This window comes from Pteropus vampyrus, unplaced genomic scaffold (genome assembly GCF_000151845.1).
Source record: "Pteropus vampyrus isolate Shadow unplaced genomic scaffold, Pvam_2.0 Scaffold300, whole genome shotgun sequence".
Classification (NCBI taxonomy): Eukaryota; Metazoa; Chordata; class Mammalia; order Chiroptera; family Pteropodidae; genus Pteropus; species Pteropus vampyrus.
Genome location: NW_011889081.1, coordinates 2201889 through 2220002, shown reverse-complemented (window position 1 = coordinate 2220002; position 18114 = coordinate 2201889). Strand labels below are relative to the sequence as shown.

Sequence of the window (18114 nt, the reverse complement as noted above, 5' to 3'; positions counted from 1 at the left end):
GTCTCTGCCCCCAGTTCCTGGCACAGAGTTCCTAAAACCCTTGTAATTCTCTAAGTGATAAGAACATTAAGAGCATCTTTTGTTCTATTATTTGATCTCTGACCCCAGTTCCTGACCCAGTGCTCTTTAAATCCCTTGTAATTTCCTGAGTGATAGAGGAGTTATCTTTTGTTCTAATAAGGTGACTCTGAGTGGGCTCCTAATATCTCCTGGATGGGGACCGGTCACCTGAAAGACCATCATTAGAAGCTTGGAACTTTCAGCCCCATCACCCATGCTCCAAGGAGGGGAGAAGGGCTGAAGACTGAGTTAATAATTGATCATGACTACGTGATGAGCTGCTATAAAAATCTCAAAAGTATGATGTTCAGAGAGCTTCTGGGTTGGTGAGTACCTATATATGCCGTGAAGGTAGCATGCCCCAACTCCGTGGGGACAGAAGCTCTTATTCTTGAGACCCTTCCAGACCTCACCCGATATTATCTCTTCATCCGGCTGCTTAGCTGTATCCTTTATTATACAATAAACTGGTAAACGTAAGCTAGTATCTCCCTAAGTCCTGTGAGCTGTTCTAGCAAATAATCAGGGGTGGGGGTGGTAATGGGAACCTATGATTTGTAGCCAAGTCAGCAGAAGTTGTGGGTAACCTGGGACCCACGTCTTTCAACTGGTGTCTGAAGTAGGGGTAGTCTCCTGGGACTGAGCCCTTAACTTGTACTAACTCTGTGTACTTAACTTGTGCTAACTCTGGTTAGTGTCAGAATTGAATTGTAGGACACCCAACTGGTGTCACAGAGAATTATCTGCTGTGGAAAGAAACCCCACAAAAACACACATCTTTGTGTCAAAAGTGTTGTGGGTGCGGTAGTAGTGAGAGAGAAGAGAAGACACAATCAGGAGGAAGACTGGGTTTTTATCACACATGGGATCCACTGCAGACTGATCCCAGGACCTCAGAATGTGGCTGTATTTGGAGACTAGGCCTTTACAGAAGTGATTACGTAAAATGAAGCTGTTGGGGTGTGTCCTAATCCCATCTGACTGGTATCCTTTTAAGAAGAAGAGATGTGGACACACACTGAAACACTCCAGCTGCATGAGCACAGAGGAAAGACCATGCCGAGGACATGGGGAGAAAGCAGCCTCTTGCAAGCTGTGGAGAGAGGCCTTGAAATGACAGGAAAAACAACCTTGCCTGCACCTTGATTTTGGACTTCTAGCCTCCAGAAATGTGAGAAAATAATTTCTGTTGTCTAAGTCACCCAGTTTGTGGTAGCTTGTTATGGCAGCGCAGAGGCCTAATGCAGAATGTGTTTTAGTTTGCATCTCTAGCTCGCTAATCTTGCTTTCTTTTAATTTTGTCTAAAACACACCTTTGGTTCCATGGCTGCACTGCTCCAGAGACAGTGGCTGTTTCACCCACACCCACTCGCCCGCCCCTCGCCAGGAAGGCAACTCCTCCACCCCCTACCCCCCATCCCCGCATTCCTCTGGATCCTTCTCTAGCTGTCGGGCCTCCTAGCCCTGGGCTCCCTAGGTGGTGCGCGCCGGTGAGGCGCGACTCCGAGGGTCTTTGGTCTCCAGGATCTGCTCTCCTGTGTTCCTGGCACGCTGCGGGCGCTCGAGCTGCTGTATGGATGTTACTGGATTATAAATGTCTCCTACTTGTGGAAAAGGGGCACCGTCCAGGGCAGCCCCTGGGTCTGGGATTCAGAGATGCCGCGATCACGGTGTTCGGAGGCCGAGACCTCCACAGCCCAGATGGTTTGGGAAATGAACACTAGGACAGCAGGCGCGGCGCCCGCGCAGCACCCACGTGGGGCGCGCCCGGATTCTGCCGGGGAGAAATGTCTTAGACTCCTGCGCCCGGAACTACACCTGCGATACGCCCGCCTCCCCTGGGGGGGCTGCTTGGTCTGAGAAAGCAGAAGCTAGCGGTGCCCGGGGGACTCCCGCCGGAGCTGGGATCGGGGAAGAGAAACTTGTGGCAGCGGTGGGAGGTGAAGCCAGGGGCGTGGCCGGGGCTCCTCACCACCGCTCCTCACCCGGCCACGCCCTGACATCGTGGGAGAGTACCTTGGGTCCCGGCAGGCGACCCGGGATACCACCTGCCCCGCCCCTTCTCGCTGGAGGTCCGAAGATTGGGCCATTTCCCGAGCCAAGCCGTCACGGCTTAGCCGGGTGCGCCCGCTCCGCCCGCCTGGAGGGAGGGGCTGCCTGCACAGTGCGGCGCCCGGACAGGACCGGTCCGGGAGTACGGATCTCCGCCCCCTCCTGCACTCTCAATCGTCCCGGTACCCCAGCGATCCCCGCGCCCCTGGGCCCTCCGCTAGACGCCGCCGTATACCTGCTCTGTGCCGCCCAGGGCCCCGGATCCCAGTGCTGCCCCCAGTCCTCCTGCCTCCCTTCATACTCTGCGCCGAATCCCCCCCACCCCAGAGTCTCTGGGCTTCTCTCCTGGGCCCCCAGGGGGGCTCCGTCCCGGCCCTCTCGAGCCCTGCTGCTGCCCAGGCAGGAGCGCGCCATGCTTCGGCTCCTGGCGCTGCTGCTCGCGCTGCTCCAGCCGCCGGCGCGCGCCCAGGAACCCGCCGCGCAGGACGTGAGCCTGGGCGTGGTGAGTACGGAGTCCATCTGCTCCTGGGATTTTCTGGTGGGCTGGGAGAGGGCAGCAGGTACGGGACTCGTAGGTCAGGCTGGAGCCTGATTCAAATGTCCAAAGAGTGATTGGGGTGGGGTCTGGGAACCCAGATTTTTGCATCTGTCAGGTTTGGGATAGGGATCTGAAGATCTGGAAAGGGACTGGGATGGGGAGGTGGGGACCAGGACCCTTCGGGCCAGATAAAGACTGGAAAACCCAAGTCTGGAAGGCCAGGACCTTGGGGCCGCGGGGGTGGGGGGGGGGCGGGGGAGGAGCGAGCAGGCACCTGGGGCTGAGGGCCCTGGGTTCCTGATGCCTGGTGAGAGGTGGGGCTTCGAAGATGGTAGTGGGAAGGCAGAGTCCCATCCCTCCCACCCTTCCCGCTTCACCCGTTCTCTCCTATGGCCTAGGACTGGCTGACCCGCTATGGCTACCTGCCACCACCCCACCCAGCCCAGGCCCAGCTGCAGAGCCCTGTAAAGCTGCGGGATGCCATCAAGGTCATGCAGAGGTTTGCAGGGATTCCTGAGACCGGTCTCCTGGGTAGGTGGCCCCCACTCCCTCTCTAGCCCTGCCTCTGCACCCAGTCTGACCATCATCTAGCTGTTCTTAAACCTCAACATGCACATTGAAGCTATAAAAATGCTGATCCTAGGTCCCAACTCAGGTGGTTATCAGGCATTTCTCTTTCAGTAAATATTTATCCAGAATCTCTTACATGCAAGGCCAATTCAGGCTCTGCTGATATAGCTGTGAGCAAAGTAGATAAGGTCCCTGCTCTCAGGAGGCTGACATTCTAGAGAGAGACAGACACACTCTGGAGATCAAGAACAAATATGCAAGATAATTTCAGATAGTGGTGTTTTGAAGAAAATAAAATGCTAATGGACGGTATTGAGGGGCTGGTCTGGTCCGGTCAGCCTCCTCTGAAAGGTGTCATATGAGTTGAGAGGAGCTCCTATGACACAAAGAACCTGTAGGACACAAAGAGGAGCCAGCCATGGGAAGATATGGGAGAAGAGTGCAAAGGCCCTGTGGCAGGCAAAGACTGTGTACCTGTGATGAGAGGGGACTGAAGGGCTGAACAAGTGCCTGATTGGGGAGAGGGAGCTTGAAAGGTGTTTGGGTTTGATTCCAAACATGGTAAGGAACCATGGGAAAGTTTGACAGAAAGAAGCAACTGTCTCGCAGTTTTACACTTCCTCTGGTTGCTGGTGGAGAGTGGAGGATGGGGAGCATGGAGGCCAGGAAAGAGGCATTGCAGCATCCAAGCAAAGGATGACGGTGGCCTGACTAGGGTGTGTGGGGGTGTGGGTGACAAGAAGTGGTTGAATCCAGGATGCACATTTTGGAGGTAGAGCTGAGAGCCTCATCTGTTATGTTAAATGGGAAGAGAGAACTGGAGAGATCCTGCCTAGCTGTGAGGGAAGGCAGGATCTTTCCCTGTCCTGTCCACTGGCCTGCACATCTGGTATCTACACATGCTCAGTTACTCTTTGTGATCTCAAGCAGAGGTGAGGTTTGACTTTTTTTCAAAAATGAGGAGACTACTGAGAATTGAGCCAAGTTGGATAAGAGGATTCCAGGCAGCTCTGATGCAGGAGAGGTTGGTTTGCCACAGGAGACCAGAGACCCAGCTGGTTCGAGGACTTTGGACTTTATCTGGACGTGATGGGGACTTGGGAACTAGGGTGTGGGCAACCTCCCAGAGCGTTCTGGCAAAGAGAGGAGTTCTCACCACACCCCTAGAGGTCCTTTCTTGAGTCCAACTGCCAGAGCTCGGAGAAGTGGGACCCCCAACGTCCCTACCTGAAACTTTGAGCATCACCTGGAGGTGATGCTAGTCTGTCCAGGGCCAGGTACAGAGAGTGATACCATCCAGAAAGGCAATGTCATAATTTAATGTGAGCTGGCTTCCAGAATCAAACAAATCCAAGCTATGGGGCAAGTTTCCTAACCTCTCTGAACCTCAGTTTCCCCATGTAGAAAGTTAGCTGGTACCATGATTAGGGTAGGTTGTCCTTCTGCTGATCCCACTCCCCCTTCTCCAACCTCTCTACAGACCCAGTGACAATGGCCACCATGCATAAGCCTCGCTGCTCCCTGCCTGATGTGCTAGGGGTGGCAGGGCTTGTTAGACGGCGCCGCAGGTATGCTCTGAGTGGTAGTATGTGGAAGAAGCGAACCTTGACATGGAGGTAGGTCCTGGTGCCCACCCCACCCTGGGCCTGCCTTCTGGGCCCCAGCTTCTGTATCCCTGGCCACCCTTACTCCTCATTCCTCTCTCTCCAGGATACTCTCCTTCCCCCAGAGCTCAGCACTGAGCCAGGACACTGTGCGGACCCTCATGCACCATGCCTTGACCACCTGGGGTATTGAGTCAGGCCTGAAATTCCAGGAGGTGGGTTCTCAGGGCCCGATAGAGCCTGACATCCTCATCGACTTTGCCCGGGCCTACCACCAGGACAGTTACCCCTTCGACGGGCAGGGGGGCACCCTAGCCCACGCCTTCTTCCCTGGGGAGCATTCCATTTCTGGGGACACTCACTTCGACGATGAGGAGATCTGGACTTTTGGGTCAAAAGGTACAATGTTCCCTATTGTGAGATGTCCTCTCTCCAGGTCTGTCTGTCCTTAAGAATTAGGTTTAAATTACATTTATTGATGAAGGTTGTATAAGTTGAGCTTCTCCAGAGAAACAGAACCAATAAGATGTGTGTGTGTGTGTGTGTGTGTGTGTGTGTGTGTGTGTGTGAAGTGATTTAAGGAATTGGCTCACGGGATTGCAGGGTCTGGCAAAATCTGTAGGACAGGCCTGCAGGCTGGAAGTTCAGGTGAGAATTGATGTTTCAATCTTGAGTTCGAACTCTCTAAGGCAAGCCAGCTGGCTGGAAACCCAGGCAAGATTTCTGTGTTGCAGTCCTGAGGCAGAATTCCTTCTCCAGGAAATCTCAGTTTTTGCTCTTAAGACCTTCAACTGATTAGATGAGGCCCACCCACAGTGTGGAAAGTAATCAGCTTTGCGTACAGGCAACTGATTGTAGATTTTAATCACATCTACAAAATAACATCCACAGCAATATCTAGGCTGTTCTGGAGCTGAGACCATAATCTGGCCAACTGGACACAGAAAATAACCCATCACAGAGGCTTGTCGGGTGCCTAGCTCCGAGCTGGGGCTGAGGACTTAAAGAGGCAAAAACATAGCTCTGTCCCACAGCTGAGTCAGAAGAGTAATTGGCAATTGCTACACACAGTGACACAGCTACAGGGAATCACAACAGGGAAGTCCTTGACCATGTGGGTGCTCAGAGGAAAGGCCGACCCGAGGCTTTTGGCTGAGGGGAGCTTCCTAGAAGCAGTGACTCTGACTCTGTTCATTGCACACACACATGTGTACACACACACATACAGAGTGAGCTAGTGGGCAGGCTGAGTCCAGGATACTCAGGAGTGGTCGGGCTTGGGAGCACTGGGGTGAGAAATGGCCTGGGACATTTGGGGCTGGAAGGCAAAAATATGGTGTCAGGAGGAAGACCGTAGAGGACTGAAGGTAGGTTTCATACCACAAAGGGCCTTAGAGAGCATGGAGAGGACTCTGGATTGTAGGATTCCGAAGGCAATAGGAGACGTGGGAGGTTTTACATTCTAGAAGTACCATTGGCTGTGGTGCAGGGAAGATAGGGTCAAAGAGGCAGGAAGTTGCTACAGGGTCCATGTAAGAGATGGTGGTGGGTGATGGGAGGAGGGAAACAGAGGGCAGTGGGTGGCTCTGAGGGAAATGTAGTCAGGATGGGTAAAGATTGGGATCTGACTGGATCCTGGGGGCAAAGAGTGTAGGAGAGTGAGGTGCCAGCCCCCGGAGGACATAGTCCTGTCAATGCAGGTGGTAACTGTGGGAGGAGGAGCAGACTGGGGAAAGGCAGGGGTGAGTTCAGGTGGGGGCATATGTTTGCAACGCCATGGGAGGTCAGCATAGCTGGTGCATTGATGGTTCAGTATCTTGCTCTAGAACTAGGACTCCTCTGACTTAGGTCAGGTTCTCCAGAAAGGGAGTTTGAGATGGAAATTCTTATGTAAGCAGTTTCTCAGGGACACATTCTCAGGGGAAATGGAAGCAGGAGAAGACTAGAGAAAGAAGCTGAGCAAGGATGTGGTCTCAGCTCCAGAGAAGCCTGACCCCATGGGGAGCTCTGGAGCACAAATAGTGCCACAGGGTTGGTCCTGCCTGGAGGCAAGGTGCCCAGCTCTTCTAGTCCTTGATCAATCAGCCATTGGATATAAACTGCTGGGGAAAGGCAGGCCGGGAAGGAGAGCCATTTTCTGGGGAAGGGGGTGGTCAGGGGATGGGGGAACAGGCTTAGAGAGAATTCGAATGAGGTACAGATAGCATCCGCAGTGGTGAGGCTGTGTAATGCAGCATTGAAGAACATGAGCTTGAAGTGGAACTCAAGGCTGGATTCCTCAGCTTGCTACATGTATAAGTTACTTGACTTCACTGTGCTCAGTGTTTTCATCTGAGAAATGGGGATAGTAATAGTACCTGCTGGTAGCGTGGATGTGCAGATTAAACGAATAATTCATCTCCAGCTCTTCTCACAGGGCCTGGCACGGAGTAGCGCTCTGTTCATTGCCAGATGCTATCAGAGCTGGGCCTGGTGGCAGATTTAAAAGTCAGCGGTACTGGGGGTTGGTAAGGTTTCAGGAGGAGAGGGTGGAATGTGAAGGTCAAGTATAGAGCTGTGGAGAGCCCCATAGTAAAAGGGAGGTTGTCAGGGGAAGAGGAACCAAAGGAATGGAGAAAGAACAGGCCAAAAGATGATCAAGAACAAAAGTGAAGGAGGAAGTGGTCAGCAGTGGGCAGAGCACCAAACCAGTCCAGTAAGTTACATGGGCTTAGATTTGGTCTTCTGGGAATGAAGTGACTTTAATGCTTGTAGGCTTGGTGAGTGGAGAAAGAATCCAGACCAGAGTGGGGTTAGAAGTGAGAGGAGCTGAAGAAATAAAGACTGAATTGAGATCACTGACAAAAGAACTGGCTGGGAAGAGAGAAGAATGTGGATGCAGAGTGGACAGGTCCAGGAGGTATCTTAGGATAAGGGAGTCTTGAGCACTGAGGGATGTGGGATGAACCAATAGCAAGAAAGGGGTAGAAGATGGATAAATGAAAGGATGGATGGATGGATGGATGGATGGCCGGACGGGCAGACGGACAGACGGACAGATGGACAGATGGGTGGATGGAAGCATGAATGGATGCAGGGAAGTTCTTATCCTGGAGGAGGTGAGCAAGGCAAGGTCCTCAAACAGGGCAGAGCAGGAGGCAGGAGGTGAACATCGGGGAGATGAAGCTACCTGTCCTGAGTGCACAGGAAGTTACAGATTACAGAGAATGTCCTGTCTTGATGAAATAGGAAACACATTTGTCATTATTTGACATGTAAGAGTTGGGGGCTGGGGCTGGGTGGTGGCTTGAGGGGCTGTGGGCCTGGAATTGAGGCTGAATGTAGAGAGAAAAGGAGCTGCCTGGTGGGGCCCACGACAAGGATGAGAGAAGTTGCTGAGGACCCCCACAGACTATTTCTGTGGGGCTGGATCTGCATAGTTGTGTAATTTCCCCCAGCTGCATAGCGTGAGAAGGGTGCAAGGAAGAGGTGTGGCCAAAGGAGAGGCAAGGCAGGGAAGAGGAGGGTGAGAAATGAGAGAGATCTACCTGATTAAGACACCAAACTTCCTCTAGTTTCTCAGAAAAAGAACCCAGAGCAGCTCTGTGATTTAACTTGATCTCTCTATGCCTCAGTGTCCAGGCCTGTAAAATGGGGTTGAAGGTAGAGGTTTTGTGAAAAGTAAATGAGGATAAGTGTTTGCTACTCTTATGACTTATGTTATTTCATTTTTAGACTCTCATCTAGTGGCCTTTAGTGGCTGAGAGAAAGTTGCTTTTCAGTTCACCAGGTCACTTCCAATAAACCCGCTTTCAACACTGCTGACCCTGGTTAGCGATTTCCGAGAAGTAGATCAACATCTGGGGAAATCCGTGCCTCCCTGAGGGCTGCTCACCCCTCTTGCTGTCTCAGTCTCTTCTAGCCTCTCACCTGCTGAAGCAGGAGCCAGCAGGCTGCTGGTGGATGGATGAGGAGCTGGGATTCTGCCAGCAACTGGGAGTGTGAAGAGGCTCCCTTCTGGCGCCTGGGCTGGGTCCCCAAGGAAGAGGCCTCTGTTCAGCAAGGCCAGGAGCGAGGCTGGGCGCCCAGGCCAGCAGGCTGTGGTCAGAGAGTGCCTGCTGGAGCTTCAGGTTCCGAGGAGATGGATGAAGGCTATAGTGGTGGGGAGGAGAGGCCAGAAGGTGGGGAGGGGTGGAGGCTGTGGGATGGGGAAATGGGGGAGGGGGATAGAGGATTGAGAAGATGCCGGCACTAGAGGGATGGGTATGGAAGGAGGGGGAGGATGGAACGACCATGGGGGTGGGAGTGGGGCGAGGGTCTTGGAAGCAGAGTCCAAGGAGACTAAGCAACACTCTTCAAGGGTGGGAGTGAGAAGGATGGGGAGGGGTGGGGACCGCTGACAACAGACTGGAGCTGGGAGAGGGGAAACTCCAAGGACTGAGGCTTCCCTGAGAGAACTGCATGCACCTCCCCGCCAAATCTTGTTTCCTCCAAATATTTCTGTGTGCAGTCTTCCTTTCCTGGGGGCAGGGGCTATATCAGTATAAGTTCACCCCTTCTTGTGTCCACACTGTCTCCTCCTGCCTTTTCCCTAACCTGTTCTATGGATGGATCATTTTTAGCCTGTTGTCCCCATGTCTAGCAGTGCCAAATAAAAATATTTACTGAGTAAATGTACACATATAGGAAAGACGAAATGGCTCAGGAAGGGTTCTGGGCAGAGGAGGCTGTGGCCACCTCTGGAGGTGTTCCTGTCTGTCAGCAAGCCCTTCTCCCGGGGGCTTCCTGGCTGCCCCCTTTCCTGGTTCCTGCAGCCACAGCTCCAGCTCACTTTCCCTTCCAGATGGTGAAGGGACTGACTTGTTTGCTGTGGCTGTTCATGAGTTTGGCCATGCCCTGGGCCTGGGCCACTCCTCAGCACCTGACTCCATCATGAGGCCTTTTTACCAGGGCCCAGTGGGCGACCCCACCAAGTACCGCTTATCCCAGGATGACCGTGAAGGCCTTCAGCAGCTCTACGGTACAGGGAATGGTGGGGGGGCTCTCTCTGTGGCCTCTGCAGCAGGGAGGGAGCCCACACTTCTCTGACTCTCTCTACAGGGAAAGCGCCCCGAACCCCATATGATGAGCCCACAAGGAAACCCCTGGCTCCTCCTCCTGCACCTCCTGCCCTGCCCCCAGATAGGTGAGTCCTTCTCCATCTGTGTGACCTTGGGTGAGCTCCCTAATCTTGATGTCCTCCTCTGTGAGATGGGCATGGTAAGAGTCCTTACCCCATAGGACTGTCATCAAGGTGAAGAGAGGAGAAGCCCTTATTCCTTTCTTCTCATTTCTTCTTTCCTCCCCAGCCCCTCCTTCCCTGTCCCTGATCGATGTGATGGCAATTTTGACGCCATCGCCAACATCCGTGGGGAAACCTTCTTCTTCAAAGGTGGGTCACTTGAGATCTCCCCTGACCCCATAGAGCTGGCTTCTTACCCATTTAGGGTGACCTACTGGGTCAGTGAGGTTTCCACCAGATGCAGAGACTTTCAGTGCAGAGGTGGTGGAGGGGGGAGGGTGGGGGTTGGGGTGGTGGTAGAAGGAAAGCCCTGGGCCAGCTGGTCACCTTAGAGTCACTGCACTCTTGATTTCCACATGGACCTCCCCACTCAGCCGTGGGAGGGGGACCCCAGCACTGCGTCTAGCCACATACTCTGGGGGACAAGGACCTCTTGCCATCTCATGCCCCATGCCCACCCTTTCTCCCCACAGGCCCCTGGTTCTGGCGCCTCCAGCCCTCGGGACAGCTGGTGTCTCCCCGGCCTGCTCGACTCCACCGCTTCTGGGAGGGGCTGCCCTCCCAGGTGAAGGTCATCCAGGCTGCCTACTCCCGGTACCCCGATGGCCGAATCCTCCTCTTCAGCGGTGAGTGGGACCCGCGGCCCGGGGCGGGAGGGTGGGGCATGGGGAGCAGCTGCTCACCAAGCCTCTTCCCTGCAGGGCCCCAGTTCTGGGTGTTCCAGGATCGGCAGCTGGAGGGCGCCGCGCGGCCGCTGGCCCAGCTGGGGCTGCCTCCGGGGGAAGAAGTGGACGCTGTGTTTTCGTGGCCACTGAACGGGAAGACCTACCTGGTCAGGGGCCAGCGCTATTGGCGGTACGACGACGCGGCTGCACGCCCAGACCCCGGCTACCCGCGCGACCTGAGTCTCTGGGAGGGGGCGCCTCACTCCCCTGACGATGTTACTGTCAGCAACACAGGTAGGAGAGCACGCGCGGAGGGTCTGGGACTCCGGGACTGCAAGCTACTGGCCCTGGGCGATTGGGCTAGAGGCTATCCTGGGGGATTTCCGGGAGCCCTCGGGAGGAGCGGGTCTTGGGGCAGTCTGGACCAGCCCTGCAGCGTCTCCGCCCGCCCCGCAGGTGACACCTACTTCTTCAAGGGCGCCCACTATTGGCGCTTTCCCAAGGGCAGCGTCAAGGCCGAGCCGGACTCCCCACAACCCATGGGCCCCGAGTGGCTGGACTGCCCAGCCCCCAGCGCTGGCCCTGGCAACCCCAAGCCCCCCAAAGCGACGCTCAAGCCCGGAACCTGCAACTGTCAGTGCGAAATCAACCAGGCTGCAGGACGGCGGTCGGTGCCTCTCCTGCTGCCCCTTCTGCCCCTGCTGGTGGCGGGCGTCGCCTCCCGCTGAGGGGGTACGGGCCCTACTTGGAGGGGTCAGGGTCTCCCACCGCGGGCCTGTTGGGGGTTGTGATCTCTGCAGAGCCCCATCCTCTGTTCTCAGGAGCTGGCTCAGCGCGGGATGAGGGTGGAGTTAATTCCTGGGGACAGGTGGACAAAGGTTGGTCCTTGGAATGAACACCGGAAGTGTTTGGCTTTGCCCACCGCCACTCCATCTACAGAAACCGCTGCAGTGGTGTGTTGTCCCCGGGGGGACTTTCCTTTCCAGAAATAGCTGGCTTTTCTCGGAAAGCAGCCTGCGGACTCCCTGTAGCCCTTGCCCCGCCCAGCAACGTCCGCTCAATCTGGGTTTTTAGAAGACAAGCCTGATTGAGAGATTGAAAGCCAGCCCCATCCCCACACCCTCACATCCCCTCTGCTCTGAGTTTTCCACAAGTTTCTCATCCTGTTCTGCTTCCACCACATCCCAGTCAACTCCACATGAATGGGGACCTGGGACCCAGCCCTGAGACCACCCTTGAGCACCAGTGCTACACTTCCTGGGTGACAACAGTGGCCAGGAGGTCGACCCTCCACGATGCGGCCTGTGGACCTCCTTGCTGGTCACCACCCTGGACCCAGAACTGCTCTCATTCAATAGGACACCCTCCTACCCCTAAAAACCAATTTCTGCCTACACACTGGAGTGTCCGCAATTCCCTCAAGAACTCCTTGGGTCAGCTGGTGGAAAGACAGTGGACTGAGTACTCTCTTAATCCTGGTCACCGTCTCCTCAGCACTCCTGGGTAATAGTGGGTGGAGCCTTATTCACTCCCCACTCCCTCTCTCCCACCTTCCCCCCTACTCTCTCCACGGAATTCAGGATATAAAACTGCCTCTGGAACTGTGCTTTTGGAATGTTTCATATCAGAATCAGCTAGAGAACTTAAAAATGTAAATCCCTTGCCCTCATTCTGAATCGTCACTCACGGTGGGGCCAAGAGTCTTCATTTAAATGGGTAAGGGGGCTGGGCCAGCAGCTGTCATCTCTGTCTCCTGGTTTTTCTATGTCTCTGTCATTTTCTCCCAGGAGCCAACCTCTTCATGTTCTCTTTAAGACAAGCTGATGGCCTTGGTTGATAGAGGTCAATCCCATGGGTGGAGTCAGTTAGCAGCCACTTCTTCAGTTGCCATCCAGCCTCATGGCCCCACAGTGCTGCCTGGAGTTGAGACTGTGGTCTACAGTCCCAGCGAGCTGGGACCATGCCAGCCATTGGCCAGAATAAGCAGAACATTATGATGGCAACAGCCAGGTATATTCAACTAGTCCATGATCTGAGGATTCTAAGCCACCAGAAAACCATCTGGTACACTGTTAGGATCTTTTTGAAATATGAGGGGGTGGGTGGGGGACTTGTATTTTAAAAGCTTATCAGCCCCACCCACAAAAACAATAAAAATGACTGAGAAAGTCCTTCATTTCTTCTGAGCACAGATGGACCTTTGGTAGCAGGAACTTGACAGACTTGAATCCAGAGTTGATGGGTGGCAGGTGGGGAATGGAAGGAGAATGAGTGAGAGGAGGAAGCAGAGAGAGGAACCCAAAAGTTGGTTGAGGGATGTCCAATGTACAGTTTGAGGCTGCTTTCAGTGCTACATGGAAACTTCTCCAGACTTTAAGAATTTATTAAGTCTACTACACAAAAATATCATGTTGAATTGATTAAAGTTATTTTTAAGTGGTACAGTTCCATAATCAAAATTTAAAACTTTTGTTCTTGAAAGGACACTATCAAAAAGTAAAAACAACCCACAGAATGGGAAAAAGTATTTGCAAATAATATATGTGATAAGGAACTTGTAACCAGAATGCAACTTAATAAAAAGATAAATAACCCAATTTTAAAATGGGCAAAGAATCAGAGTATATATTTCTTCAAGGAAGATATATAAATGGCCAATAAGCAGATGAAAAGATGCTCAACATCATTAATCACTAGGGAAATGCAAATCAAAACCATTATGGGATTCCTTTTCACACCCACTAGAATGCCTACAATCAAAAAGACGATAATAAGTATTGCTGAGGATGTGGAGAAATTGGAACTTTCATACACTGCTGCTGAGAGTGTAAAATGGTGCAGGAATTTTGGAGGAGTCTGGTGGTACCTCAAAAACTTAAAAACGTAGTTACCATATAACCTGGCAATTCTACTCCTATGTATATACTCAAGAGAAAAAACATATGTCCACACAGAAACTTGTATATGAATGTTCATAGCATTATCCATACTTGCCAAGAGCTGGAAACAACCCAAATGTTCATCAGTAGATGAATAGATACAATTCAGTCTATTTATACAGCGGAATATTATTCAGCCATAAAAAGGAATGAAACTCTGACACGTGGCCTAGATGAATCCTGAAAATATTATGCTAAGTGAAAGAAACGAGACGCAGAAAGGTGACATATTGTACGATTTCACTTATATGAAATGTCCAGAATAGAAAAATCTATAGAGACAAAAAGTAGATTAGTGGTTGCCTAAGCCTGGTGGGGAGTGGGAATGTGAGAATTTGGGGATGATGGCTAAAGGGTGCAGAAATTCTTTTTGAGGTGGTGAAATGTTCTGAAATCAATTGTGATAGTCAAACAGTTCTGGGCATTGACTTGCACACTTTACTGGGTGAATTGTATTGAATGTGAATTATATCTCACTAAAGCTATAAAAAAAAATGGTATAATCCACAGTAAAACACAAAACGTCTTCAGATGGATGGTGGCCTTTGTGAGATAGTCATGGAAGGGCTGAGTGTCACGTGGGTCACGGAGCCAGGCTCCTAGAGATGAAGCCCAGAAATAATATTGTGCCTAAAGCAGGAGCAGCAAACTTCTATCTCTCCCACCCTGGAATTCGAAGACGGCTCAGGGAAGGGTATGAACTTTCTGGGTGCGCAAGGGGAATTTTAGACAATTGAATGGACTCTTAAGGGAGATGCCAGCTGAAGTCTAGTTAATCGAAGTGAGCCTTTCACCAAGGAAGAGTGATTTGTAGGTCTGTCCCTGTGGGGCTCACATGGGTGGCCCCTCAGGAGCCAAAGTGTCTTTGAGGATGATAGGAGTTAAATTGTGATTCTCCCCAAATTCGTATGCTGAAGTCCTAACCCCAGTATCTCAGAATGTGACCTTAATAGGAGATAGTATCTTCACAGAGGGAATCAAGTTAAATGAGGTCTATTCCAACATGACCTGTGTCCTTATAGAAGTGGGAAGTCAGGAGACAGACATGTATACATGGAGACCACCATGTGAACGTGAAGAATGCCATCTACAAGCCTAGGCTTGAGCCTGGAACAAATCCTTCCCTCAGGGCCCTCAGAAGGAACCAACTCTGCCAACAGCTTGATTTTGACTTCTAGCCTCCAAAACTGTGAGAGAATAAATTTGTGTTGTTTAGCTACCCAGTTTGTGGTGCTTTGTCCTGGCAGCCATGGGACACTAATACAGAGGGCAATACAATGGCAGTGCTGAGCCATGTGGGGCTTTGGCCCAGAGTGGGGTAATAGGGAAGAGCTGGGAGGTGAGCCAGGTGGCGTGAAACAAAGCCACCTAAGGTGGCTGCACTTCCTGCCCTGTCCTGAGCCTGGAGCTGCTACAGAACCTTCTCTGGACATTGGACATGACGTATACTCTAGCCTCCAACTGGATAATTATTTTTGGAAGCTCTGGGAAATGATCCAACCTGCTTTCTCAAGTCTGGACTTTCCCTCTGCCCCTCCTCCATCTCAGGCTCAGAGATTCACATCCCAGTTCAGAAGGTGGAGGAGTTACAGCTAGGGACCCAGGGTATAAAGGATACACCCTCCCTTCCCAGGCCTCTCAGGCTTCCCTTTCCTTGTCTTTCCTTCTTCTGTTTGTCCTTCTGTCTCTGTTTTTGTTTCACATCTATCCCTCAAATACACGCAGTCAGTCAGTCAGCCCTTTATCCTGTTCTAGGACAGGCACCACCCCCACCCCCTACTCACCCCGCCCCCCGCCCACCCCCTCACCCCCCTCCGCCACTTCCTTGCTCTTAAATCAGCAGGACCTCCCCCTGGTGCAGAAGCCTCAGCTTGCTCTGTGCCGGGAGGATCTGAGAGAAGGTAACTGGCTCAGTGGAGGCCCCGGAGGGAGCTGCTGCCAAAGGGACTTTGTGAGGGTGGAGGGAGAGGCTGCCTTTCTAAAACACTTCTCCTCATACTTGTTCCTCCCCACCAGGCTACAGCCCCCAAATCTGAGCAACCATGTGCTACAACAAGGTAAGTGAGAGCAAGTGATGGGGGGACAGTGGGCCCTGGAGTCCTATTTCCCACTGCATGTCTCCCTCTCCCACCAACACAGCCACCACCCTGCTGATCCCTTCCCATGCACCTGTCTCTGTCTCATCCTCCCTGGGCCATAGGGAGGCCCCTGGGGAAGCAGGGGGTCATGGGAATATGACTGTATGGTCAAAAGGGCTCCAGTCTCATGGTGGACCTGAGCCTGGTTGGTCCAATGTTCTTCTGTCACTGTCCTGAAATTCTAAATAATTTATTGACAAAGGGTTCCATAGTTTCATTTTGTGCTGAGCCCTTCACTTCATGTAGCAGGTCCTTGTTGTGGGGCAGAATTCCTGTCTAGGAGGGAAATTGTGGGGACAGCTCTGTGTATGTGTGAGAAGAAATGTATGTCATGTGTGTGTCAGGGACAATGAGTATTATGGGACAAGGTGTGACTTTAGGAATTGGACCCGACATGTTTGTGGGGGAAGCTGGAAAATGGAGGGTCCTGAAGTCAGAAGAAACACCGATCCTAGTAGATCCTTTATACCTTAAAAACCTGGGGTGGGGAGTGGGCAGTGTTTTTCTGGAAACTTAAAATTCCTCTCAGGTGCATGGCATCGACCTCATTGTCTATTCCTCCCTTCCAACCTTCCCACCCTACCACTCTCCCAACCTCAATTGTAAGGTTGACCAGATCCTCCAGAGCACTCTGGGACTTGTGACAATGGGATTGTGGAATGATGGCGTGGAATTATCCAGGGCTCAGTGGCCAAGATGGGGCCATAAGGTGGAGACTCATGAGAAGTGGGATACGTCCTACCTCTCTAGTTGAGCCAAATGTCTGGGTATGAGAATGGGCCTAGGGTGCTGTGGGCCTGCCAGGTCAGCAGTCAGGAAGAGCAACTAGATGTAAGGACCCCTGTGTCTCTGTTGTTGCCTCAGAGAGGGGTGGTCACTGACAATTCCTTCATCAGCCAACTCTCACCAAAGACCATAGAGAGTCAGGTACCTGGGAACCAAATTACCCAGCACACTCCAGAACAACATTTATACTTGTATGTTTGATTGTCTTGTTTGTGTGTGTGTGTGTGTGTGTGTGTGCATATGCGCGTGTGTATGTATCTAACAGGAGCGGGAGTTGGAGGGTCATATAAGACCTGAGTATCACTGTTACTTCCACAGGTAGACCCCTCAAAAATTGAGCAGCTGAGGGTTCATATGGTAAGAAGGTCTTCCACATGTATGGGTGAGGGGCTGGGGCATGAGTGGGGCCTGGGTTCTACTGTGAGAGGCTGAGAATGTTCTGGCCCATGTGGTGACCCAGGAGGGAGCAGGATCAAGCCTCTTTCCCCCAATTCTATCTCTCTTCACAGCACGAGAATGTAGACGTATTCTGTAATCATGTGATGAATGCGAGTGAAGACCAGGTAAGTCAGTGTCCCCACTGCTGTGCTCTACACAATTTGGGTGTAATGACATGGTTTCATGATGATGATGATGATGATGATGATGATGATGATGATGATGAAGGTACCACCTCAGGTTGTCTCATTCCTTTCAATGGACAAAATTTACACCTGTGTAGCAGGTGAGTGCACAGGTGGGAGATGCAGAGGTCAGGAAAGCTGAGGGAGGTGTCTAAATCACAGGACATACTGTTGACAGAGAAGAGATGCCAGATACCTGGTCCCCAGGCACCTAGCTGGACTCAGCTGTGGGAGGTGGTAAGCTGAGGACAGAGGTTAAGACAAAGTGAGGGAGGCAGGAAGAATTCACACCAAGTGATTTCTGTCTACGGCCATGCCACCCTGAACAAACCCGATCCTGTCTGATCTCGGAAGCTAAGCAGGGTTGGGCCTGGTTAGCACTTGGATGGGAGACCACCTAGGAAGACCAGGTGTTGTAGGCATAAAAGATAAAAAATAAGAGATTGTAAACTGACAAGATCCTTGCAATCTGTGACGTCAACCAAGGGTTGACTCGCCTAAAAATAAATAAATAAGTAAATAAATAAGTAAGTAAGTAAATAAATAAATAAATAAATGATAAACAAAGTGATTTCTTTCCCAGCAGGTTGAGTTAGCACTAGAAGAGCTGGAGGTGAGTTTTGGCCTTGCCCCTGCCCCAAAGCTTAATTCCAAGGAGTTGGGCTAGGCCAGATTATTGACTCCCTTGTGCCTTACCTGGACCCTGGAGGTCAGAGTGGGGCTGCAGACAGCAGCAGTCAAGAGCAGGTCTGCAGCCTCCTACCCTGTTCTCTCCAGGACAGAATTGAAGAGGACATGCTTGACAGTATGCATGCTCTCTATCAGAACGACGACCAGGTGAGTTTAAGGTGCCAGTCACAGGCCTCCATGCTTTCCCAT

General features: G+C 52.1%; 1 protein-coding gene and 1 non-coding gene across 7 annotated transcripts; both read left to right on the top strand.

Moving 5' to 3' along the window:
* Positions 1–1927: 1927 nt before the first annotated feature.
* MMP25 (matrix metallopeptidase 25) lies at positions 1928–15719 on the top strand. 6 transcript variants are annotated; one of them, XM_023521241.1, is made up of 13 exons: positions 1928–2614; positions 3049–3181; positions 4701–4836; positions 4931–5223; positions 9647–9823; positions 9904–9988; positions 10152–10234; positions 10558–10710; positions 10786–11043; positions 11206–11481; positions 12565–15293; positions 15532–15589; positions 15705–15719. In XM_023521241.1, exons 1-10 carry the CDS (start codon positions 2525–2527, stop codon positions 11475–11477), a joined length of 1680 nt encoding a protein of 559 aa, XP_023377009.1. In that variant the 5' UTR covers positions 1928–2524; the 3' UTR covers positions 11478–11481; positions 12565–15293; positions 15532–15589; positions 15705–15719. The 6 variants fall into 6 exon arrangements, with proteins under 6 accessions (XP_023377009.1, XP_023377007.1, XP_023377008.1 ...); XM_023521239.1 differs by having other exon boundaries at positions 11206–12465; XM_023521240.1 differs by having other exon boundaries at positions 11206–12759; positions 14711–15293.
* Positions 15720–17538: 1819 nt separating this feature from the next.
* Positions 17539–17657, top strand: LOC111730088. Its single transcript, XR_002776553.1, has one exon. It is a non-coding gene; the product is annotated as a 5S ribosomal RNA (ribosomal RNA).
* The last annotated feature ends 457 nt before the right edge of the window (positions 17658–18114 follow it).

What these genes read in the sequence shown, in the direction of transcription:
- MMP25 (XM_023521241.1), top strand. Translation starts at nt 2,525, where the DNA reads ATGCTTCGGCTCCTGGCGCTGCTGCTCGCGCTGCTCCAGCCGCCGGCG. An exon ending in AGGCCTTCAGCAGCTCTACG is followed by an intron (nt 9,824 to 9,903) that starts GTACAGGGAATG and finishes CTCTCTCTACAG; the next exon opens with GGAAAGCGCCCCGAACCCCA. An exon ending in CCTGCCCTGCCCCCAGATAG is followed by an intron (nt 9,989 to 10,151) that starts GTGAGTCCTTCT and finishes TTTCCTCCCCAG; the next exon opens with CCCCTCCTTCCCTGTCCCTG.